At 36.8% G+C, this 26802-nt stretch overlaps 1 protein-coding gene across 1 annotated transcript; it reads left to right on the top strand.

Annotated features, from left to right (window-relative positions):
- The first annotated feature begins 252 nt into the window (after positions 1-252).
- Positions 253-26735, top strand: LOC113047770 (ubiquitin-conjugating enzyme E2 H). Its single transcript, XM_026209052.1, has 7 exons — positions 253-563; positions 19665-19741; positions 20782-20856; positions 21272-21311; positions 22109-22161; positions 22532-22660; positions 23439-26735. Exons 1-7 carry the CDS (start codon positions 511-513, stop codon positions 23561-23563), a joined length of 552 nt encoding a protein of 183 aa, XP_026064837.1. The 5' UTR covers positions 253-510; the 3' UTR covers positions 23564-26735.
- The last annotated feature ends 67 nt before the right edge of the window (positions 26736-26802 follow it).

Here is a 26802-nt window from a genome sequence, read left to right as displayed (position 1 = left end):
ATGGATTTTGAACCTTTGACTCACATGGTTTGTAAAATGCTGTACTATTTGTTATTTAGTACCAAAATTGATCATAAAAACAAATACACATGAATACAAGATAACATGTTCAACAGCCGACACAACAAAGGGTTCAGTCAGTGCCCCAACAACAATCATCCTAGACTAGAAGAACTACAATTTTACGAATATACTACAAATGCTAGTCGTCCACTGTCTATGACGTAGCCCGAAACACCGCATAGAAGAAGGGGGACACCTTTCGTCGCGTAGACAGACGTCATCGGCGGAGGGATAGATAGCTGTGAGAGACAGAACAGAGAGAGCAGTGCAGGCAGAGGACTACTAGTACTATCCGCTGCGGACAGAAAGTGGAGTGCGAAAACTCTCGAAACGACAGCTTGCCGTATGCCAATGTGCAAAATTATACAGTTTCGGTAGAGGCCAAGGGATCGAGAGTCAGTCGCAGAAGATTCGAGCTTCGGTCATCTGAAAGAGGAGTGTATAAAGATGTCGTCTCCAAGTCCGGGCAAAAGACGAATGGACACCGACGTGGTGAAGCTGTATCCTTTAAAATATAAACAACAGAATTACTGTATCGCTATAGCCGTCAGATATCTCCAGTATTCACGAAAGCAGCCCTAAAACGCGTCTTCTACTGCTTTAAACCCATTCTGGGCGCCCGTCTGGTCTGAAAAACAGTTGTCAAAGCCAGTGTAACGTTAATGGTTTATTGGATGGTGATCAGCTTTTGACGACAAAAGTGTTTTGATGGTTGTCAGCAACAAAGCCAAAATTCATAGACGTTTATTTCTCAAATAACACAACTCAACCCAGAAATGAGGTTTTTCTTGACGTGTTTCGTTCGTTGTCAGTGTTCAAAGGCAGAAATGTTGAGGATTATTTATAGCAGATATGTTGCTCTGTGTCCTTTGAGTGTTTTGTCATCGCGTTTCTCTTCAAATCCACACCAGCGCTTGACATCCGCAGGATTTAATCACATATTTGTATGGATACCGATCGGATACCGATATTTATATGATATCTGACAAAACTAGACGTGTTTTTGAGCAAAATGGTGAATGTTACTATGCATTTGGCCTGCTAGCGAGCTAGCACAACCTCTCAAGCCAGTTATTTATTTATTTGTTGATCGTTTTTGTTGCCGTTTTATAATAAATACAGACATCTGTAGGCCTTTCTAGACATTTTAACCACGGATTTTTTTCGCATTACACAAAAACATCAAGATCTTCACAGACAGATTATTAAGAAATATACGTTTTAAAATGCTCTTTAAATAATAACAAATCCCAAATGACATAAACTTCACGTTCGGCGTCATTTGATCATTTCTGTCCGAATGTGTTTTTCTCTTGCATGGAGGATCCATCTTGTTTTTCTGGCTTTTGTTAAGGTCGAATGTTCTTGTTTGGGGGTTAAATTTTTGGACAGGAAATTTAGACTGTATTTACCATCTTTCTATTTCTGATTTTAAAGCTTAAAGAACAGGAGAAGTTGTGTCGTGCTAACTAACAGTGGTTGGGTGCGGATATTTGTCTCTGTCACTAGTCCATAAGAATCTCTTTAGTTTATATGACATAACTGACACACGGCAAAAGTTTTCTGGAGTTGTTTTCCGTCTGAGTGCCATGGCTATTATGCCTGTAACATGCCTTTTATTCGTAATGTGGTTTGGCTGTACTGTCAGTATGTTTTTGTCTAAGCATCTAGAACACGCAGTTCTGTTGTTGAATTTTTTTTTTTTTTTTTTTTTTTTTTTTTTTTACGTTTGGTTGATCATTTATTAAGTGCAGTTATGTCGAGTTGCTTTGAACAAAAGAAATCCACATATATTTATTTGGAAAGTTTTCTTGCTGTGTCAGTCTTGTTTAATTTCTGTCGACGTCTACGTATTAAAAAGTGAATGATGAAACACTCTGAGATATTTGTAAAGTCAGGAACGGCTCTGGGAATCTCGTTATGTTTTTGTCTAGAGCAGTAGGAACTAGCTTTATGATTGGCCACTCTGTTACTACCCGGAAACTGCAAGTAGGTGGGATTAAACAGTGACAGTATTTCCTACTTAAAGTTGAATTTTTTTTTTTAATGTTAAAATACTTCTGTTAGATGCTTTTATCATGAAGATGTTATAAGGTTCATTGCTCTGAAAAGTGTGAACAGTCTAGCTCTGTGGTTCTGTCAAAACATTGCTCTTTGGATGAGGGACCAGCAACCAATAAAGTGCAGCGGTCGGGTTCTTAAAATAAAAATCACATTCATTTTCTCCATAGGGGAATAGGATTTTAATGGTAACTTATAAAATAAAGACAACCTTACTGTGATTTACAAGGATGTTAATGGTGTAATGGTCTTATTTAAATTATTGTTTAACAGCAGAAATCTCCACCAGTTCACATAAAGCACTGTGAATGGCATAATCGGGTCATTCTCCTACACTGTCAAATTACTTACTTTTTTGGATGGCATAATATGCATATTTTATAATTAATGCAAAATGTATTATATAATTGGCATCTTAAATTTTATAGTAACCATCGCTCTTATTTTTATTAAAATTTTATTAAAATAATTATTTTAATTATTGCATTTGTAATGCTTCCTGGGATTGTAGTTCTTTCCCTCATTAAAACTGGTAAGTGCACAATCTTGTAGCTTTGCCTTTTTGCTTAATTTTATGGGCTTAAAATCAAAGTTTGTAATGTTGTGACTCACCCTTTATAGTTTAAAAAAAAATGACCTTTTTATAATCCTTATGGGAAAAAATGAATGGGAAAAATACTTCTGGAAACAAGTTAGCTGAAAAAAAATAAATAAATGGGCAGGCACTTTTGCACCCATGTCAGTTTTGGGGTGAAGTCATCAAGGAAACCTGTTTGGTGATTCTAGTGGTGCAAAAAATACACACTTCTGGAGCCGAGGGGAGAGGTTAAAGGTGAAAGGATTTAATTACTGAGAACAGCTGATGGCAGAAGCAACTTTTTAGAGCCCTACAGGCCGGTGGCAAATATGATCTAAAGGTTTCCACTTAAAGTAATTCAAGGAAGTTTGGAGGTGGAATACATGCATACAGAGATAATTACAGTAATGATGTAATTTACCATCCTGTATTATTTTGGTCATCTGGATCCCACAAAACTTTCACTTAGAGAACATTACCACTTTAATAGTCCAGGCGGTCCAGCTGGACTACCGGTTCGGCTCATGTGAGAATTTATGTGTGGATCTAGGACAGCTATACAATAAAGCGGTGGGTGTTTTGCAATGACACTTTTGTCATTGCGAAACACATGCAAAGAAGCCCACCCTCCCCCAAAATTCACTGACATCCATGAGAAAACACAACTTAACTTAAAAACCCATTTCCCTTAAAGGGGAACCGACATGCATGTGACAACTGGGAGCAGGTTTCCAAAGTGCCACCTGTTTCTTGGGACAAGTGTTTGCAACTGGGAAGTGGAGCTTTCCATGCATAAGTTGTTTTCTAGATTATCCTTCTGAAATGCACACCTTATGAAGGGCAAGCAGCAGTGCTGTTTAGAGCGAGAGAGTTGCTGTTATGATCGGACACCATGATCCACGCTCGGTAATTTGCTGCAGGCATCAGAGAGCTGCGGATCTGGAGCACACATTTGGGAATTCACAAAATGAATGTCACAATGACCTCACTTTACCGAGCTGTCTTAAGCACTTCCTAAGCTCGAGAGAGGGAGAGAGAGATGATAACCTGACTTTGAGATCACCAGATACTTTTGAAACATGTTTAAACAGGTCAGAGCTGGCTGTTGGCTTTGCCAGGACAGCATGGAATGGCATAATGTCAATATGTTGTGTAACATCTGTTGCACTTCTTATTTCGCTTATTGTCTTTGCTGAGAGATGTAGGTCTTTTGAATTAATTTATTTATCTGGAACTCAAAGACCTACTGATTTAATCAGTGTGGGTTTCTTTTTCTCACATTACCAAACCATGTATTGATCTAATTAGTGCAACTGTAACCAAAGTGCTCTAGTTAACAAGGTCAGTTTACCTAGTCAGTGTAATTTTTTTTGTCATTATGAGATCTAAGTCATCAGTAAGATTTTATAGTTTAACTAATCTTTTTGTCATTTATTTTGATCTACATAGATCTACAGTTACCATTTAAGTAATTGAAATTTGGGCAAGCTTTAAAAAAATAATTAAAATAATAAAAACACTAAACTATTGCATATCATATGTGCTACGAATATGTGAAATATAACGTGAAATATAATTTCCACCTGCTGAATGAATAAACAGAGAAAAACGTTACATTTACTTATCCTTAAATCCTACTCTATTATGGCAAAAGTCATAATAATGATTATTTTGGTCAATACTTCAATCACGATTATTCAACATCATTTTGAGTGGGTCAAATGACCAAAACTTTTAATGAGTCATTAATTTAAAGATATCAGATATACATTTTCTGTTAATAAGGTCGAAATGACATCAACATTTTAGATACCAGATAAAATGTCACAATTCTCATTACCACTACAGAACACTAGGGTAATTTAAAAGCCCTCAAATTATTGAAAAATAAATAAACAGTCAGTAATACAATAAAAACAAAGGTCAAAAACAATAGACCATTAAGGCATGCACCTTAAGCCAAAAGTTCACTTTACTTATTGTTCTGTTCCATGTCGGAGCACATGCACAGAACAGAAGTTCTCTTTCGTTTTTTTTAAAACATAAATAAGTCTAATAATCATTAATAAATCAAACACATCCCATTTTGTGAAAGTCACGTTACATAATTTTACTGATTTGCACGTGAAGTTTGGGGTTTTATGGAGGAGGAAAAGCGCTCAACTGGAAAGGGGCAGAATGGGGCACAATAATCATTTTATCTAGATTATTGCATTTTTATTATCGTTTGAAGCCAAAATCCAAATTTAATGACAAATCTCTACGTATGCAGCTCTAATCAAGCTAGAGCAGGCAGGTTTTTGTGTAGTCTTTTTCTGTCTTTCCAAATACACATTTTACAATGCATAATCAGATATTTTAGGGATTAAATGTGTTGCTGGGACTTCTGTGTCTCAAGCTGTAAACCAAAACGAGAGAATCACTCCATGCTCTTGACTGAATAACTTTAGAAGCTTTAATAAGTATAACTGTATATATAATTCACACGTCACACTATGCAGTGTTTTATTTATTACCTTCATTTCTTTTTAGACTTGAACTACTGTTAAATAGATTCACTGTACAAAAATACAGTTTGTTTCAGTTGTATCTTTCTTGTATTCAATTTGTTTGCAATTTGCATCTTTGTACTTATGTTTAATAAATTATGTATATACTTACTGGATGAATCCAAGATACAGTTGCGTTATCTAGATCTTTTAGCTCAGCCTCACAAAATGTGGTCTGATTTCAGTCGGTCTAAAGAATTTACAGAATATTTTAAGAAGGTGAATTATGTACTTTAAAACTGACATTTTATATACACATTCCTTTTTATTTTTATTTTAAGTAAAACAACTCATTGAATCTGAACCAGCCATGATAAAAGTCTCTTATATTTAGTTTGTACAGTTTTACTGGCCCAAACTTCTGCTTGACATAGCATATTAAATATCAAATATGCTCTGATTATGCCATGTCATGCAGCATTTCAGTGTGGATAGGCAAATTATATACTGGATGTTTGTATTATGCCTGGTTAGAACATTGTATCATTCAAGTTCAGCGTTCAGAAAGCATATCTTTAAGTGGTGGTTTGATTACTTTTCTAGGTTCGAGCATAGTATATGGAGGTATGCTCTTAACACAAGTGCGGTATATCCATGACTACTTTTCTTACACGACTCCTTGATCTGCAGTCAAGGGACTTTTGCACTTTATTATTGTAAACTTGCTTTCACCTTGAGCAATTGTTTGGCAAATAAGAATCATTCAGGGCCTATTTTATAGTCTGCGCAATGGCCACTGGCATCACTGCCAGATCATACAGGTTCTTTGAATATGCGCAAACGTCTGCACCTTTAAGAAAAATATCCAGGTGTTCCCATTGAGTTGTCCTTGTTTAATCTTGACTACTAAGAAAAAAGTAGAGGATTATAAATGAAAAGCAAGTCTCCTTCAGGAATGCTTTGCGTTTCTATCCACTTGTTGAAAAAAAAAAAAAAGAGAGCGAGAGATTGACGGTAAGTTACAAAGACGATTACGCAATCCCACTTTCTCTGAGATGCCCGGTTGTCACTGTTTGTAAACAGGATTTGTTAATGGAAGTAAGCTCAGCAGTATGAATGCCCCCTGTAAGGCTGTTGCTGGTTGAATCGCTGTGCTTTTCTGCCATGTCCCCGTCATGTTTTTGGCCTAAAGGTTTGTCATAATATTTCAGTGCCATGTATGTGCTGGCGAGGGGGATGGGATTCCTAGTGTACTAGCATCCGTTGTTCAGCTCCGCTAAATTGAGGAAAGATGCAGGGAGTGGCAAAGGTTTTCCAGGGCCCATGCCAGCATGGAAAACCAGGGACATTACAAATGCCCCCTGTGGTTAGTGGAGTGTATCGGATCTCTGTGGTGCTGAGGCAGAGTCTTGTGCTGCTGCTGTGTTAGTGATTTCTGCTACAGTATAATATTCCCCATTATTCTCATACATTTTTGCTGTTATAATGTACGTGTTGAACTGAAATTGCTGAGAAAGGCTGACTCTTGGTATCAGGTTTGATTCCCAGAGAATGTTTGATGAGATGCAGGCTTGTAGCTTGAATGAACTGTAAGTTGCTTTTGTTAAAACCATAAACACAAATTTGCAAATACAAATATAAATTTGCTATCTGACATATGGCTTTAGAAAATGTAGCATGTGAGTTATTATATTATCTATATTATTTAATATATATTATTTATTATATTTTATTATTTATTAATATTATTATTATTATTATTATTATTATTATTATTATTTTTTTTTTTTTACTTTTTAAACATTAAAGCATGTCAACATATTCGGTTTCACCAACTACACAAAATAATGATATTTGAAAAAAAAAAGCATCATATGACCCCTTTAAAGTAAACGTCTCGATCATTTCGTTATCAGATAAGCTCTGTATAACTGTATTTTCCTTCAATTGTGAATGCAGTAATGGACAGCTGTTGTTTGGATTTCATGTGATTTTCTTATTGTCGTGGTGATATTATGATAACTCCGTTTCACTGGTTCAATCGATCAAAGTAATTCAAATTCATGGATTCATTTATGGCCAGCAAAGCAATTTGTGTACACCCCCAATGGACATTCTGCTAAAAATTTCCTCTTGTGTTCCTCAGATGAAAAACATTATATGATTTTTGACCAGTGTGTGGGTGAGTAGATAAATTAGGACATTACTTTCATTTTTCTATTAAATCTCTTGTATCAGTTTCTATGCTAAAACCGTATCATTTTTATAGCTTTAGATGTCACCCAGCGTTTCTGTATGCAAGCTCAATTTATCTACAAGAGTCTAAATTTAGATGAGTTTATTGACTGTAAAGGATTGTTTCTGATACAGTGGGTTTGACGGACAGGCAGGGCAAACGGTTGGGTCATGGATGTGTCTGCCCCTTGACAGTGGTAGATTTGAAGCCCTATAATCCCACAATAGCACTGCAGTTTCTTGCCGCATGGCCAACCTCAGGCTGAAAACAGACGGACTGAAGTTCCTCTTTGTCTGATGATGTTTGGGGATGCACCACATGTTCAAATCCCCCCGAGAATAGAAGGGTTGTGTTTTATAGCAGCCCAAACCACACAACGATTATGTTAGATCAAATCTAAATGCTACAGATAAATGGATGTAATCACTACTGTGAAACTACATAATCAGATTAGCTTTGATGTATAGGAATATCTTTGTGACCTATATTAGACTGTCTTGCTCTACTAATGTATAATGAATGTCAATCTTAGGTGCCCTTATTTAACAGAAGTTTGAGGTATTGCGTTTGTACGAGTCGTGTAATCAGTGCACAGGAGTTTTATAGTGTAGCTGCAGGATGTTTCAGGTGATTTGGTTGTTTGAACTATTGTGTGTTGCATGCTAATGGACCCTGCCCTTTTCAACCCACAGAAACCAGGTTGATGCACCTGGGGCTGGGGAAATTATACAAATGAAGATGCCAGCAAATCTTTTGAACGAGAAAGTTTCATTTAAGGAAAAAAAAAAGTATTACTGCCCGTTCATGCTTGTTGGATAATTTTATTCTTATTATAAATTCTTTAAAGTAGATTTTAGATTTAAATTAATGCATGGCTTTTGATATATTTATACAGTGAGTATAGAAAAGAAAGTCACATTTTGTTGCTTTGCAGCCTGAAAAGGAGGCGGACACATTTTTGGTTTTATCCAGTTGTTTTTACTCAGTGAGACTTATAACATCTAAGTGAAAGATATAACACCAGCATTTTAAAACCATAATCACAGAGTTGGAAAAAGGGATCACTCCCCCTCCTAAAAATGACTTGTAAACTCAATCAGGTGTAGTTAATCACCTTCAAACAAGAAGTGTGCCATTGAGATTAGTGAGATCTCTCACAGGAGGTTCTGCAACTCATAATAGCCGCATAGCCTTGTGATGCCTCAACCTTAAACTTTATGACCTCATTTATTAGTCATTATCATGAAATATATGGTTACTCGAAGTCGCAGCTGTGTTTGAAAGTTGTTATGAATACTGTATTCATTTGGCATGAGCATTTTAGCTCTGAAAGTACAAATCATGGTTCTTTGTGGAAATGCAGTTGAATTGTACAACAAACATTCACTGGTCTTACATGGCAATGCACAGTCTCAAGTTTTATACACCAGGGCATTCAATTTGGATTTTGCTGCCTTTGAACTGTGGGTTGAGACTGGCATTGATATGTAAAGTGTGCTGAGGCTGAGATCAGTATTCACAGACTTTATTCAGGCCTCTGGGATCAGAGTTTTCATCCTAACGGAGTGCTTCAGATTGCAGCATTCCACTCGGAATAAGAAACTTGTGATGTCGAAAGGGAGGTTAGCTGCTTTCATACAGAGAAAAATCAAAACAGATTTAGATCCTGCGCTACAGTAGATCAGAATACTTCACCTCAACATGCCGGCAAATCACAAGCCGCTAAACCCTGATGCTGTGGCGTGAATAACTGTTGATATGCTAAACGGGTTAATTGCATTTTGTAGCATTTCTTTAAGATTCCGTGTGCATGTTTTATATGTAGTTCGGTTTGTTAAAAGGAGACCAGAATGTGTGTGGTCATTCTGAAAATGACTTTTGGGAAAAATAACACTGATTCTAAGTAGCAATCATTTCAGTGAACAATAAGTGCATCTCAAATGAATTGGAATGGTAATGAAGTCAGCTGCTGGTATTAGATTAAAAATGAAGGTTTGTTGGGTCCCATCATATGGTTTCTACAAAAGAGTATTGCTACACACATGCACATCTGAAACTATTTTAACTGCAGAAAACGTGAGCCATGTTAGGTTCCATGATGTCATTTCCTTTTCCTTAAGTTTACAACAGGGAAAATCACATGCAAGACAGTCTTATTTTAGTATTGTTTATTTACTATTACTTATTTTTCAATGTGGAAATAAGCCATTTTCTGTGAATGTGCAAGATTTCCAGTTTATTATTAATAAACTGCAAAGTGCAGTTGGTAAAAGTAATATAATGCATTACATTTAATATGGTAAGACACACCAGTTTGCATTATCGAGCAGTAAAATTAGCTGTTTTGTACTGCTAAAAATAGCTGGAAGTGAATGAAACTGGAAGCCAGTCCCAATAAATTACAAATGGCCATGGCCTTTCTTATGGGAAAAATAAGGTGGATAGTATTTATTAATGTACTAATTTTTTCATTTTCATTTTAGTTTGTCATTTAATTTCAATTTCAGTGCAACTTATAACATCCAAGTGAAAGATTACACCACCATGTCAGAATAAAAAAAACAAAAAAAACGAATCACTGAGTTGGAAAAATTACTTGTAAACTCAATCAGGTGTAGCTAACCCCTCTCAATGGCACCGAAAGCCTTTTGACTTTCAACTGCTACCAGCTGTGGTCATGTTTTAGCTACGCAAGAAAAGAGTTTCCTGGAGCATTTCAGTCCTTGGTAGTGCAACTGAAGCAAACGATCAACCATGGGTGGCAAAGCATTGTCAAAAGATCCCCAGGATTGGAAGTTGTGGACAGGCACATGTCAGGAGATGGATACGACATATTATTATTATTTTTTTTTTTTATCCAAACTGGATGAAAGTTTATAGAGACAGAGATGTATCCCAACAGACTAAAGCAAAAGGTGATTTCAATAAAATTCTGATCATTCTTCCAACTCTGTGGTTCTTTTTATTTATTTATTTTCTGATATGTTGGTGTCATATATTTCACATGGATTTTACAGTATAAGTTGCACTGAGTAAGTCCAGCTGGATAAAACAAGAACTGTGTCCGCCTTCATTTCAGGCTGCAAAGCAACAAAGGGTGATTATTTTAAAGGGTGGGGGTGATTCTTTTCTATACTTACTGTGGATAAATAATTTCAAAATAAATTAAACTAAAACTTACCTGACTAGACAGCTTAATGGCTTTATGGTACAGGCCCCAGATTTCTGTGTCACACTGTGTGAAATGGCACACATGTATGTCACTTCCCTGAGCACTATTTTACAATAGCTCTTCTTATTTAGAAGGCACAGCATGCAGTTAAAGGTCAGTGTCCATTTCAGCCGCGTAAGCCAGAGGTCAACTGGACTCAGAGTCCAGCAGTGATGGTCGGCACATTCACTGTGGTTTAAGGTCACAGAACAACTTGCCAACATGTATGTATCCATTATTAGTTATCTCTATGCTCCAAAATTTTATTTTTTCAGTCAATTCAAGTCAAGTCAAGTCAATCACCAAGAAGTTATATGTTGAACACCTTTTCTATTTTGTTTGTAAATTAATTTTAAACCAATTATTTATTGCTTAGTTTATATATATATATATATATATATATATATATATATATATATATATATATATATATATATATATATATATATACAGTCTTGTTCAAAATAATAGCAGTACAATGTGACTAACCAGAATAATCAAGGTTTTTCGTATAATTTTTTATTGCTACGTGGCAAACAAGTTACCAGTAGGTTCAGTAGATTCTCAGAAAACAAATGAGACCCAGCATTCATGATATGCACGCTCTTAAGGCTGTGCAATTGGGCAATTAGTTGAATTAGTTGAAAGGGGTGTGTTCAAAAAAATAGCAGTGTGGCATTCAATCACTGAGGTCATCAATTTTGTGAAGAAACAGGTGTGAATCAGGTGACCCCTATTTAAGGATGAAGCCAACACTTGTTGAACATGCATTTGAAAGCTGAGGAAAATGGGTCGTTCAAGACATTGTTCAGAAGAACAGCGTACTTTGATTAAAAAGTTGATTAGAGAGGGGAAAACCTATAAAGAGGTGCAAAAAATGATAGGCTGTTCAGCTAAAATGATCTCCAATGCCTTAAAATGGAGAGCAAAACCAGAGAGACGTGGAAGAAAACGGAAGACAACCATCAAAATGGATAGAAGAATAACCAGAATGGCAAAGGCTCAGCCAATGATCACCTCCAGGATGATCAAAGACAGTCTGGAGTTACCTGTAAGTACTGTGACAGTTAGAAGACGTCTGTGTGAAGCTAATCTATTTTCAAGAATCCCCCGCAAAGTCCCTCTGTTAAAAAAAAGGCATATGCAGAAGAGGTTACAATTTGCCAAAGAACACATCAACTGGCCTAAAGAGAAATGGAGGAACATTTTGTGGACTGATGAGAGTAAAATTGTTCTTTTTGGGTCCAAGGGCCACAGGCAGTTTGTGAGACGACCCCCAAACTCTGAATTCAAGCCACAGTACACAGTGAAGACAGTGAAGCATGGAGGTGCAAGCATCATGATATGGGCATGTTTCTCCTACTATGGTGTTGGGCCTATTTATCGCATACCAGGGATCATGGATCAGTTTGCATATGTTAAAATACTTGAAGAGGTCATGTTGCCCTATGCTGAAGAGGACATGCCCTTGAAATGGTTGTTTCAACAAGACAATGACCCAAAACACACTAGTAAACGGGCAAAGTCTTGGTTCCAAACCAACAAAATTAATGTTATGGAGTGGCCAGCCCAATCTCCAGACCTTAATCCAATTGAGAACTTGTGGGGTGATATCAAAAATGCTGTTTCTGAAGCAAAACCAAGAAATGTGAATGAATTGTGGAATGTTGTTAAAGAATCATGGAGTGGAATAACAGCTGAGAGGTGCCACAAGTTGGTTGACTCCATGCCACACAGATGTCAAGCAGTTTTAAAAAACTGTGGTCATACAACTAAATATTAGTTTAGTGATTCACAGGATTGCTAAATCCCAGAAAAAAAAAAAGTTTGTACAAAATAGTTTTGAGTTTGTACAGTCAAAGGTAGACACTGCTATTTTTTTGAACACACCCCTTTCAACTAATTGCCCAATTGCACAGCCTTAAGAGCGTGCATATCATGAATGCTGGGTCTTGTTTGTTTTCTGACAATCTGCTGAACCTACTGGTAACTTGTTTGCCACGCAGCAATAAAAAATATACTAAAAACCTTGATTATTCTGGTTAGTCACATTGTACTGCTATTATTTTGAACAAGACTGTATATATTATATGTATGTGTGTGTATATATGTGTATGTATAAGTGTTCTGAAGAATGGATGGATGGGTCATTACGAAGTGGGTTTCAGACTGGTCTCACTTATACATACGAAGAGTTCAGATGCAAAAACCTCTAAATGCCATCTGAAATTTTCATCTAAAATTAGGATTTTTTTCAGGCTCCTATATTTATGTTCAGTTATTTCACTTTAATAGCCTGGAAAAGGACCTGCACATTGCCATTAAAGTAAAATGACTCAACCTAAGCATAGGAGCTTGATAAAAATCCTAATTTTAGATGAAAATTTCAGATGGCATTTAGAGGTTTTTGCATCTGAACTCTTCATACATACACACACATATATATATATATATATATATATATATATATGTGTATATGTATATATGTATATATGTGTATGTATGTATAAGTGAGACCAGTCTGAAACCCACTTCGTAATGACCCATCCATCCATTCTTCAGAACACTTATCCTCTGTAGTTCAGAATGACACTGATAATGTAAATGATGAGTCTCAGTAGTAATAATTTCCTGCTGTGGTTTCCTGCATTATTAGTTAATGCTATGAAGGATGGTGTGAATGAGGTTGATAATCTTGCAGGTAAATTGTCTTAGGCACCTGGTTGTGCTTTCCCAAAAGTGAATGGTAGAGCCATATTCTGCTCTCTCCCCCCACCTTCTCACTCATCCACTCCTATACACACACACACACACACAGACACACATAAAGTGGCAGCTGCTGCTCGCTTTCAAATCAACAAATGCACACTAATGGGATATGCAGGCACAGCGCATAATGTTTGTGATGTGCACGTTGGCAACGAATATGCAAGTGTGTCATAATGTTTATTCAACAGTTCTTTAGTAAAGATGGCTACGACGACTATGCCTTCAAGAGATGTCATGCAAACAGACTTATCTAGAATTGATCTAAACAGTGCACGCATCTACAACAGTCCCACAGAGCCTATATAGGTGTTTGCACTACTAGTTTATGATGCATTATACCACATCACAGCACATACTCTGAGAGTTGATGTCATGTCACAGCAGGGTGGTGTTTGTTCTGGCATAGGGTTGTTTTTGATATAGCTAGATGTTTTTTATCCATGTTAAATATTTGTATACATTGCTTTAATTGTATAGTGGTTTTTATTATTATCATCATTATTATTATTATTATTATTATTATTATTATTATTACACGGAATGGACAGTTTGAACTAATTTAAAGGAATAAATCAAACGTTCCATCTGTGTTGGCTGAAGTTTAAATGCTGTGAAGTTTAAATGACGTGCTAAATTGCAAAGAAAGACTGCCAAAGCTTTCTATTGACAGTCTTTAGGAAACATAGTTGCCAAGGAGCCATTAATGCATAAAATCAATGCCATATTCAAAATGTTACTTCATTTCATATCCCCAGCCAAATCACAACTATCTGATGAATTTTTGATGTATTGCCAGTCTTAGTCTAGAGTACAGCAGATGTCCATGAGAGATAAAGACCGTCTCATAGCTGTGCATGTGCCTGCTTATCAAATGAGAGATAATTAATTCACAAATTAAATGGAGCCCTAATGGAGCGAGTTAGGACAAGGGAACAGAGATTTTTATAGTTTTTTTTTTTTTAGGGTTTTTTTGTGTGCGTGTGTGTGGATTTTGCTATAGCCAGAAGAGAAAAATCCTTGAACTTTCATGCATGTGACTCCAGAGGTAAGCTGCACACAGCATAACTTCAGTCCTGAGCAGACTTACACAGTGAGTTATTGAGCCAGGGAGCTGGGGAAGGGTGTGATGTTACACTAGAATAGGAAGTTGTTTTAGGGGTACTGGCATTGGCCATAGATGGCGTCTGTTAAGTTTGACGTCTGCCTTTTATTACCCTGTTTTCACCTGATGCAAATCATGACCCATATTGGCTAAATGGTTGAAGGGAATCTTAAACCTCAAGGTGCGTCTTGTCTGTTTCACCATCAGTGAACCTGTGTACTTCCTCTTGGTGTCATGCATACTTAAAACTGCCACACTTCCTGTCTTTCATCTGCCCAGCATGAGCAAAATGCTGTGCTTGTGACTTCATGACAGTGATAGAGGGAAAAAAACCTTCTCGCCTTTTCACAAAAAGTCACTGTTCTGTTAGAGTGCTGTTCTAGAAGTAAAAAAATCTTTTTTTAACTTTTTTTTTAAACACAAAAAAATGAAAAAAATCTTTTTTTTACTCTTAGATCTTTTTATTTTTCTTTAATGTCCATATAAATTGACGGGTATTGTTGGTATAAGATTTTGGGAACCCATAAAACTTTACAATCTTTGATCTGCAAAATTTCACATGCGAAATCCAGTCATTTCAACTGGAATCCATGTTACCTGGTATTTCACCATGGGAATGAAAGATTTCAGATCAGATTTTGCTTAAGGTCCATGCTGGTCATGCAAATGTGCTGTGTTGACCAACAAAAAGTTACTTTGTGAGCTGTGGTTCATGCATCGCCACACCATTGCCGATTGAAACTTTTTTTGCTTTCAAGATTTTCTACGTTTTTTGCAGAATCAAGTTAAGTTGTCAAATTCTCATTGAGAACTCATATTCTCAAAATCTAGTTGAAGTTTTTGATTTGTGTTCAGGCTTGTAGCTTTGTATTAAGGATGCTCATGGAAAATTCCAGGTGGTAACTTATGCACACAATTATACCTTATTATAAGGTTTAAATAAAAATAGTTTATTTAGATTGTGAGGGCATGTTTCTGTCTGTTTTTTAGATGTGTACCACAAGCTCCAGGTCTTTCTTTATTTTTTATAACCAACATTAGTAGATTTGACACTGTTAGTGGACTGAGGTGTCTGAGAGGACTACAAAATAGAAACTCTTTGTACATATTGTCCACAGCCCTTGGCATACATATAAATATTTTAAACCACAAGGCTTTTATGTAGACACTACATGAAATGAACTGGTCTGCGGTAGAATAGTGATGTATTGTCTTTAATCAGCTGTTAGTAATGTGGTGTTTTCCACCCTGTTGGCAGTGGGTAAATATTTTGCCTGCACCCCAAGGCCAGCCGTTAGCATTAGGTGTCAGAGAACAAGATTACCTCCTCTCTGTGTTTGTCTGTAATGATGAATGAATGCGTCTCAGGAAAGAACAAGCTGCTACGCCGTTGAGCATTGGCAGTTGATGTCTACCCGCTGTGTTCATCCTTGGCAATCCAGAATAAACAGGAGGAATTTGCTCCTGTAGGGAGGGGGCAAACCTTGCTATTGTGTTTTGTGTCTTTTTCGCAAGAGACAGATTTAATTGCAATTGTACCCAGTGACTCATGCAATGATTCAGCGCAGAGACCATCGACTTTACCTGTACTAATAAAATGACAGAGAACACACTCCACCTGTCTGTTAGCCTGCATACCTGTATTTCAGTTTTGTTATGATTTTAGTTTGTATAATCATTCTCTCGAATCACACAAAGAAATGCACTGTGAAATGCATTGAGAAACGGTGAGACATGATGAATGACCAAAGACAATTTTGAAGTAGTGACGATGGAAGTATAAATTCCATGGCTGTCTTAGATGCTGGATTTTTCTGTCCAGGCTAGTATGTCATTTTCTCACAACAGACTTCTAAAAGAAAGTGAACTCCCGTGGTTTTCTTCCGCATGGTGTGAATGTTTAAAAAAAAAAAGTGTTTTTTTTTTGGTCTTTTTCTTTTACTTTTTTTTTTTTTTTTTTTTTATTCTAACCCAAATGGCACAGCAGAACAAGGTAACTTCTCTATAAGGTCATGTGCCTAGACGTATGCTTCTCTGGAGCTTTTCGTACACACAGGTTTATAAACAATTTTAATCATTTGTGCATTAGACTGCATTGTGTAACCAACCGCAGCAGCTGGTAGGAATCCATATCTAAGCGTGTGCTGTTTCAAAGTACATGAGTGTTGTTACGATCGGTGCTCGCTCTTGTTTCTTAAATGTATTTGATATTTCTAAATCTAAATGAGCTGATTGATTGAATCTCATTGGTATGATTAGATTATACGTGTGCGTAAAGGAACTCTGGCTCAAGGGTCTCCTTAGGACGGGTGGGTGTCAAGACCGTGAGAAGAGAATGGTTTTGGGTTGCTTTGTCAGCAGCCAGATTGAGCCTTGGGCAGGAGTTAAACCCTTGTTTAGGAGTATTTCACTAAAAGTTAATGCACGTTGAACAGTATCAGAGGCATCGCCAAAGCAAACACAGCGTTTCTCTTGTCTGCATGTTTGGGGGAGGGATGTATCACTGGTTTGATCAATACTATAGTTTGACAGGAACTGTAGTAAGTAGTTAACTCCGAAATTAAAATTGACACCTATGTGTTTTTAGATTTCATTTTGATTTTCAGTAAATTAGAAATTTGTAGTAAAACATGACTCAAATTTTGTCTTCCTGACTCGAAGCTGCTTCAAAAGACCTGTGTCCTGGTTTTATAGTAATTTAAATTTGAAATCTGCTAAATATCATCTTTTGTGTTCTACACTGGAAAAAAACCTCATATGTTATTGGGGTGACTTGAGGATGAGTGGATAATGACAGAACCATTTCTTTAATGCATGCAGGATTTCTGGACAGTTAATAATGATCTATTTTAAATCTGTGTCACTGATGCCTCAGAGGAGAAACACGTGCCTTTGCAGTTCTGCAGAAGGAAAATTGAATGATCAAATCAATAGAGGTTTCAATGTACATTGCTGATAAATGACTCTCAAAGGATGAAGGTGGAGAGGAATGTGACCTGTATTTTTCTCCCTTTCTAATATGAATCCATCTCTTCCTGTGTAACATCCAGAATGAGGGAAAAACAGCAGGCGTCAAAACTGCCTCTAAGGCATGAGGAATGGAGGAAAATCCCTGCAGCCTCCAGGCTTCTGCTTTTCTGTGTGTGTAGATGCTTAGCCAATTTCTTTTGTTTCTATCAAAAAGAGGCTTAATATACAGGTCGAAAAAGTAGTCCCTTGTGTCATCAGGCACAGCCAGACAGCTCAGTGTGGTGCTTCTCCTCTGGAGGTCTCATGATCACAGCAATGGGCACAGATTCTTTAACAGGTCTGCTGAAGCTCCACGCATACACTCACCCTTTTCTTTACCTCACTAGACTCGTCGAGAGCAACCTGTCCGGGCTGCCAGACAGCAGAATTACTACCTGAATGGAAACTGATCTTGTGTTAAAGAAAAAGGTGTGTGAAAATCGAGGTTGTTACACATGAGTCATCAGTCAAATCTACAGGATCACATTTTGTTCCAAGTCTCTGTGTTTGTAGAGGATAAGCAGCTAATAATGAGCCTGCTTTGTTCAGATGTGTATCGGTGAGTGTAAAAGCATGAAAGCATTGTGCAGAAATGCACTCTTACTGGGTGCTTCCTCTATTCTCTCAGCCTCTGCAGATGCTTCACAGCCTAAAATAAATCCAAGACGTTTAACACCTTGGTGACCACAGCCTCTTAGAGCTACAACTGACGAAGAAGCCAGCTGGTGTCTTGAAACCGAAAACACTATCCCTCTCTGTCATACTCAGCCTGTCAATCTGGCTCCCTTGTATCACTGTGGAAAACTAGTGCCATTTAAAAAAAAAAAAAAAAAAAAAAAATCATTCAGTTAATTGGGGGGAAAAAAATTAAACACAAAGATAGTAAAAAAAAAAATAAAAATGTGTAAATTACATAAATTAACTTATGAAAATTTTTACTGGCACTATTATTGTTCCATTTAGCACCTTTTCCATTCATGAACCGATCTTAAGTTCTGCTCCTCTCCGAGATAGATTTAAAATGGATATTAAAAGTTATTCTTCAACCTTTTGTGGTATAATATGCATTGGCTTTTCAATGTCAGATTTTTGGAGGGAAATCTCTGCGTAATTACAGTCATTCAGTTCATGCAACCTGAGACCCTTGCATCAAAAAGCCACAATAACTGATAATCTTTCAGACAGCACCTTCCCCACCTCTCCCAGGAGCCCTTCAGTCTCTCGCACCAGATGTTAAAAGGCGACCTCTTGAAACTGACAGCTCCGTTTCCCAGCAGAGCCGAGAATCATGAGTTGATACAGGCACTCAACTGGTTAAACTCTCGCACGAGTCACAGGACACATCACGGTTTCAACCGAGCGTAAACATGTTTGCCTTCGTGAGCCAGTCTGGGCAGCGTGAGTATACAGTTTGAGTCACAGTGCAGCCCACACAACAGCTGACACATGACACACACGCGATAACATCATTGGTAACTCCATCAATTAAAATACAAAGCGTGACCGTGGCAAAGTCTGCTTGAGAACTGCGTTTTGGATGCATGTTGTGTTCACACTGAGATGGCAGACTGTGTGTGTGAGTCTTTAAGAGCATCAGGTCTCCTCTCTTGGTGTGGTGGTGAGCATGTATTGTCTTGCTCTGCGAGGGTCTGACTAAAGCGCTCTCACCACCAGCAATATGAGAAGTGACAGCCTGACAACCATAGCTAATGACGGGAGTGTCGTATTGAGTTGCCTTGATGCCCTGTGTGCATCAGTCGGAGAGCTGAGGGTCAGACCCACGGATTGTGTTTTTGCTATCCGATCTGCTGAGCTGAACCTCTTGATAATTATTGATGGTCAAAGAATAGAGGCCAAGTGAGAATCTCAGTTTCTGAGGTTGATCTGTTAGTGTAAATCTGCTCTCTGTGTGGGTTGAAAGGTCATTTTAGTGGATCCTCACATTCATTCTTTTTAATGGTTACTTGTCATTTTGAATTTGATGGTGAATCTGTCCCATTTGACCCTGATTAAACTCAGCCCCCCCCCCCATTGTTATTTTGAAGTATGTTCTATCATTCAATTGTGAATTTTAATGTTTGTTTTTGATATTTGATATTTGACTTTAAAGTCAGTGTTTTTGAGTTTGCCTTAACCGTTTCTATTAGTATCGAGAGTAAACATGAAGTCACAATCCTGAGTGGACTCAATGAATTTGTAGTGAAGTTTTATGGACCACAAGGAAGTAAGTCTGATTTAATTATTTACACACATGCTAAACTGATCCTTGTGAAAACCATTCCAGGTCTCACTTCACCCCAAAATCAAAAGGGAATATATTTTACATAAAGCTAATAAATCCCTTTTTAAAACCACAATATTTCCTTCCTGTAATGATAAATAACATACTCTATATAAATAAAATTAATAAATTTGTGTGTGTATTTATATAGTGAGAGAAAATAAATGTGTGTGTGTGTGTGTGTGTATAAAATACAGTAGTTTGAATTGGGATTTATTTAATCGATAATAGAAATATATGCAAAAAAGTAAATGCTTAAATAATATGATAATATTGTCACAATTGTAATAAATAATGCAAAAAAACTATTTTCTTAAAATAATCAAATTATGCTAATTAAAATATGTATTTTTCATTACAGTATATTCTTCATTTCTTGCTTCCTTCCAATCGGGCTGAAATTAGACCTGGGCTTGTCCTTGACATGTTTCGTGATCTTCACAGAGTCTTTCTTTACCTAGCTATCACATCACAATCATGACACTTTTGCATATTTAAACATGCATCTCTTACACAACTTGGTTTGGGACATGACCTCATTGTTTACTCTGAAAAACAGCTTGAGACCCTGTTTAATGCTCTTTCCTCCCTCCTCTTTGAGAGGTAGGAGCAGGTCTTATCTAGGGCTAAGCTCTACCTTTCGTAGTTTGAGCTACTGGCCGCAAGGGTCAGATTGCAAAAGGCTATTTTGGGAGCGAGCACACATTGCACCATGCCCCATATCACACGAGGAGAACAGCACCGCTTCCCATCCACATGTGTACACACCCACACGTGTGTCATTACACACATAATTCATAATTATCTAATTAAGTATTACAGTTACTCCCACACACAGTCACTTTTGAAGACAAAGACCTCTATACTTTAGTCATTTATAATTAGCATTTATATGATTATCGCTTTTCTTTTCAAAGTCGGTTACATGCTAGAACAGATGTGAAATGTTGCTTGAAGAGTCTCTTTCTGTTTTTCCTTGTCAGCACCGTATGAAGGGGGCGTATGGAAGGTGCGAGTAGATCTTCCAGACAAATACCCCTTCAAATCGCCCTCTATAGGTAAAGTATTGCTATACATGTATCCCAAAGAAACCTAATCAGCTGAGTGCCCTTTAGAAGTCACACACGTTGGTGTGGTTGTGAAATGAGGGGTAGAGTACGTTCAAACAATCATACTCGAGGTGTGTACTGATGAAACCAGCACATAACATCCCTGTGATGTCATATTTAATGGTCTGTAAAGCCTGTGTTGTGCAATCAGCAAATGCTGTCATTTGTATCTCAGACCGTTTTAAGACCATTCAGATGTTTATGACACAATTTTCATAACAATTAAATACAGTCCCTTCCTCCCAAATTCTCATTAACGCGTAGCAAAGAAAAAAACGAATAATATCAATGCATTTAATTGATTGCAACTAAATGGAACTATCCATGTTCTCACTTTATCTTTCTTTCTTCAATCTCTCTACAGGATTTATGAATAAGATTTTTCATCCGAACATCGATGAAGCGTAAGTTTCTTTCATCTGCTTTTGCCTTCTGGTGATGCTCTGAGGAAAATGTTTGTTTTTATATTCATTTTACTCATACTTATGTCTTTCTAAAGCTGTCCTTAAAAAAAAAATGTGAAGTTGTTTTGAAAAATGTTCACACTCCTCTTTTTCGTTTGTACAAAACATACAGTGTACAGAGGCTTTCAAACTAAGTCGACCAAAGAGTGTCCAAACAAAGCCTTTCATTAGTTTTGTGAAGAAATATTTTCTTAAATCTGTCTTTCCTTTTTTCAAATCACATATTTTATTTCTACGCTCTGTGCAACTTTTGACCTAAACTACGGCAAAAAAAAAAAAACTTTTCCATTTGTTTTCAGCTGTATTTTTTTATATACTGTCATAGTTTTTTTTTTTTTGCATTTGAAATTCTTTTTAATATTTTTTTTTATTTTAGTTGAAGTTGCAGTCATTTTATGTGCTTTTGTAATAAAATTTTTATATATATATATGTATATATGTGTATATATATATATATATATATATATATATATATATATATATATATATATATATATATATATATATATATATATGTGTGTGTTATTATTATAATTATTATTTTTAATTTTTTTTTTTTTTTTTTTTTAGTTAACAATAACTGGTTTTCAGCAACAAAAAAAAAAGTCTATTCACACCAAGAGCAAAATGACAAAGAAAATAAAAATGGGAAGTTTGCATACCTCCTGCAAAATGTAAGTGGTAACACTATTCTGGAATGGAAAAGTAGAAACGATGTGTTATTTTTTTTTGTCCAGGTCAGGGACAGTGTGTTTAGATGTGATCAACCAGACATGGACCGCTCTTTATGGTACGTATTTGTGAGCGCAGTCATTGTGCTTGTGTCTGCTGTTATGAATATTGAGAATAAATGCACAGAAAACTCCATAGCTTGAATTGATTCTGCCTGAGGAGTAGAATAAAGTCTCCGGCCCTTTAGACAGGTGCACTGTAATCCTCTTACCCTCTCTGAATGAGCTGACACCTGCAAGGTCAGAAAACAGCATCAGCTCCCCAACAACCACACTAAAGCGGCCCCATTCACAACATTCAGTAGTTGAGTTGCTGCCTAGATTTGATAATAGTATTCTGAAATGCTTGATTCTGATTGGTCTGCATTTTGTGGTTGAATAGTTGTATATACATTTATTGGTTGTTGTTGTCTTTGTCTCTCCTCACAGATCTCACCAATATCTTCGAGTCCTTTTTGCCACAGTTGCTGGCCTACCCAAACCCCATCGACCCTCTGAACGGAGACGCCGCAGCCATGTACCTACACCGACCAGAGGACTACAAACAGAAAATCAAAGGTGATTAGAAGAGCTGACATCGTTTGACTTGGTGTTTTTTTTTTTTGGTTTAACATCCATCTGGCCTACGAGGTTTATATCTGTCACCTTGTTTCACATCACCATTGTACGATGTCTTCTGCCCAAAAAAAAAGAAAAGTGTGTTAGGGGTATGTTTGGATTTTACATTTTTAAAAGAAATGTTAATGGATGTCCTGAATGGCATTTTATATAGGTGTGTGTGTGTTTTGGTAAAAAAATTAATAAAAAAAGACTCCTTTATTTAATTTTATTTAGCAATCTAGATCTCTGTTCAGCAAGGATGTATTAAATTGTTCAAATGTGACAGATTTGTTTCAGATAAAACCCTGTTCTGTATTGAGCAACACAGTGGTTTTTAACATTGATCATGCATGTTTCTTTAGCACCAAATCAGCATATTAGAATGATTTCTGAAGGGTCATGTGACACTGAAGGCTGGAGTAATCAATGCAAAAAAAATCAGCTTCGTCATCACTGGAATAAATGACATTTTAAAATGCATTAAAAATCTAACTATTTCACAATATTTCTGTTGTTAATGTTGTTGTTGTTTTTTTAAGAAGAAGAAATGTGAATTTCTTTAAAAGAATAATCTATTTTAGAAACTTAAGATTTTAGTTTTTTTTTTTTTTATCCTACAGTTAAACATAAGGAGTCTATTTTGTTGGCTATATACATTTCTTGTAATATAACATTAGATTTTTATGTCTGACCATATTTTTGCCGTCCTTTTCTTTCTGTCCTCGTTTCTATTCAGAATACATCCAGAAATATGCAACAGAGGAGGCTCTGAAGGAGCAGGAGGAAGGAGCGGGCGACTCCTCTTCAGAAAGCTCCATGTCTGACTTTTCAGAGGACGAAGCTCAGGACATGGAGTTGTAGTTAAGGGTGACCGTTTCCCCCCTTTACCACAGAGACTATATTATTTCCTAACCATGCGAAGCAGACTATAAAAGATTCATATTTAAACAAGGTGAATTTTTTTTTTTTTTTTAGCATTATTATTATTATTATTATTATTACTAAACCAGGATTTGTATGGATATCTAGCGTTGATTATGAATATGGCACCCTCTGTAGGTGTTCTATCTCCACTTCTCGGTGGGTTTTTTTTCTCTCTTTCGCTCTCTCCGTCTCACCCCAACAAAAGAAAGGCTTGTAGAGTTTCCCCCCTTGATTCCATGTTGGTATCTGCGTAGCTGGAATGCATGTCATGGCCTCCCTTATCCACCTTTTTCTGAAGCAGACTGACCAGACAGAGGCCGGGGGGTGCCCTTTTTTTTTTGTGATGTTACTTAACTGTGTCCATGATGATCTGATACATGAATCCCCTCGGCTTAGACCTTTTTCCAGGACGGTCTTCAGACGGAGTTGTTGCAGATGGATCTGACACGTTTTGCCTCATTACTTCCCTCAACCGTTTGATCGATCCCAGTGCAAGTAGTTTTGAATTATAGATGCTTTCCCGGTTGTCCTAAGTTTATTTTTTTTACTTTTCATATGTTTGTTTACTCTTTAAACCGCTGTTTTAAGATAAAATCTCTTTAGAGGAATTCCTCTTCTTTTTATTTTGGTCTCACCTTGAGGGGAAAGTTTCCACGCTGTATGTTAAAGCCAAGCATCAGGATTTTACAAAACGCTGCTCACCGATCAAGCCCACGATACAGCGCCAGCGGAAAATATCAATACGACTCCCTTTAAGCTCCTTGATTTTTTTTAAGAGGATGTAGGTGTAGAGGCAAGTCCACCGAAGCTCACCTTTACTTTACTTTTCCACTAGCTCGACGTTTCTGGCTTTTGTTCCCTCTTTGTGGAAGCCCCACATCACAAAACGTGGCTCAACGCTGTGTGACCTTCACGAAACGACCAGGAAGTGACTGTCCTGCTTTACAGAGCACAAATCTTTTATTTTGTACCAACAATGTATGCATAGTGTTTTGTCTTTTTCCTCTTTTTGTCTCGCACCCTCTCTCCCACTTTACGAGCATCTTTTTTTGTACATTTGCTGTATGATGCAGAAGCGGAGTCATGTAGGACTTTGTCGGTCTAGCCGAAAAGAAACCTTAAAGAGAAAAGAGACAAAAAAAAAAGTTTTTACTTACATTTGTAGAGTTCATCATCTTTTCCTATTGCTTGTGTATAACTATGATAGCTGTTGTTTGACCTCATGTAGATCTAGTTAGTTTTACTGGGTGGTGAAATCAAAGTTAGATGTTCATATGGATCTAGGTTTTGTAACCTGCTTGTCCGATATTATACAGATATTATCCGAAGGATCCCATTTGGTAAGATCTGCCTTGTGGTTTTAGGGGAAAGTCGGGGAACATTGAAGTGGGTTTTTTCGCTGTGACTGTGGAAATGGGCAGATATCTTCTGTATAAAGAGCTTTTGAGTTTCAACCTCTGCAGATATCATCAGTGGCATGTTGGTACTACGGAGAACCAGATTTGGTTTGTGTGTGTGTGTGTGTGTTTTTGCAGTATTCTCACAGATCTCGCATTCTGAACTTGCACTTGTAGATCCATTCATCGTCCAAAATGTAAATGAAATGGGGTTGAAGTGAAGAGTACTGATGGAATGGCATATAAGGGGAAGTATTTCAAGTCGGCTCGTGTGATTTGAGCCGGAGCTGCCTATGTTTTTCCCATGGCTCTTTTTTTTTTTTTTGTTCTCTCCTTTTTTTCTTTTCGAATTAAATTGATGTTTTATAGGCAAAAAATGTGATGTTATAGCCCAAGTCAAGAATTGGCCAAATTGTGCAATGGAAAAAAGAAAAGTCTCAGTTGAACTTTTGAGTCTAAATCGTTTGATGGGGGAATTTTTTATTTTTGGAGACAAAAGAAAAAACACCACTTATATGCTACCTATAGGTATTGTATTAAGAGGAAGTTATCTTACAAGGAGGGAGACTGCATACATTTAGAGGCGGCTTTGTTTCACAGCTTTCAGACACGTATGGAAGAAAATGCTTCTCTGATGTGGTTTGGTTGCCATGCCTAGCAACACACACCCTGACAAACGCATACAAACTCAGCTTCTCGGTTTCATTTCTGCTTCATTTTTTTGAGGACTGGACTTAATAAGAGAGACAAGATACGAACATTTAGTTTGACCTATATATTTTTCCTTTTGTTTTTAATTCATGTCAAAGAGTGAAATGACTAAAGAGTCTGAGAATCTCAAATAAACATGTATAAGTGTGCTTCCATTCCAATTAGAAATTATACCTTTTTTTTTTTTTTTTTAAGAGAATTTATTTACTAATTTTTGGTTTCCTATTTCTATTTCCCCATGTCGATAACAGAGATGTCCATCCGGAGCAGGTAATACATGATGCAAAAGGTGTTGGGATTGAAGGGAGGTTTTTTTATTTTTATTTTATTTAACATATTTAGTGGGAGGGGTGGAATAAATAAGTTTGTCCTTTTTGTGTTTTGCACCCATGAGCCCCCAGTGCTTACACACACACATCCAGGGGACAGCAGTTATTAATGTTGTGGTCTCCAGCTGTATGTTTGCCTGAGAGAGAGAGAAGAAGGGGCCACAGAGGCTCCCCCTGCTGGCCTTCTCAGCTAATGCATCGCGTCCTTGCGTTTGTGTTGATGAACTCTCCAGTGCACTTTGCATGCGTCCGGTGTTGAGTCCAGTCTAGTTCAGTCCTGGCTGTCCACTCCTTTAGTCCTTTATACCTGGGCTTCAAGAGGGTGCTCAGACATGGGGCTTATGTGGGCACACAGCAAGGATTTATTTTTATTTTTTTAATAGTATCTGTATCTGATACCTTTGTGTGATCTGCTGATTAAAAAAAAAATTTTTTTTCTTTTTTTTTTTTTATTTTTATCCCAGGTATTATGTTAATTTGCCATTTTATTTCCTTATCCATTAATCTTACTCTTTATTTTTGTGATTTTTGTTTTTCTTTTGCATTGTGAAGTGGGCATGCCTGTCACAAAAGACAAATGCTCTTTATCTGTAGGATTATAATCTCTTAAATAGCTGTGTACAGTAAACTGTAATATCTTCTTTTTTTAATAAAATATTAAATGTGTACAAACTGCTTTGCATCTTTTTCTCTGAAACATTGGTCATTCTTTTTATTCAGAACCTTTTAGTGCCTAAAT

The sequence above is a fragment of the Carassius auratus genome, chromosome 29 (assembly GCF_003368295.1).
Source record: "Carassius auratus strain Wakin chromosome 29, ASM336829v1, whole genome shotgun sequence".
In the NCBI taxonomy this organism is placed as follows: domain Eukaryota; kingdom Metazoa; phylum Chordata; class Actinopteri; order Cypriniformes; family Cyprinidae; genus Carassius; species Carassius auratus.
The sequence above is the reverse complement of the archived record's forward strand: the minus strand, read 5'-3'. Positions and strand labels throughout refer to the sequence as shown.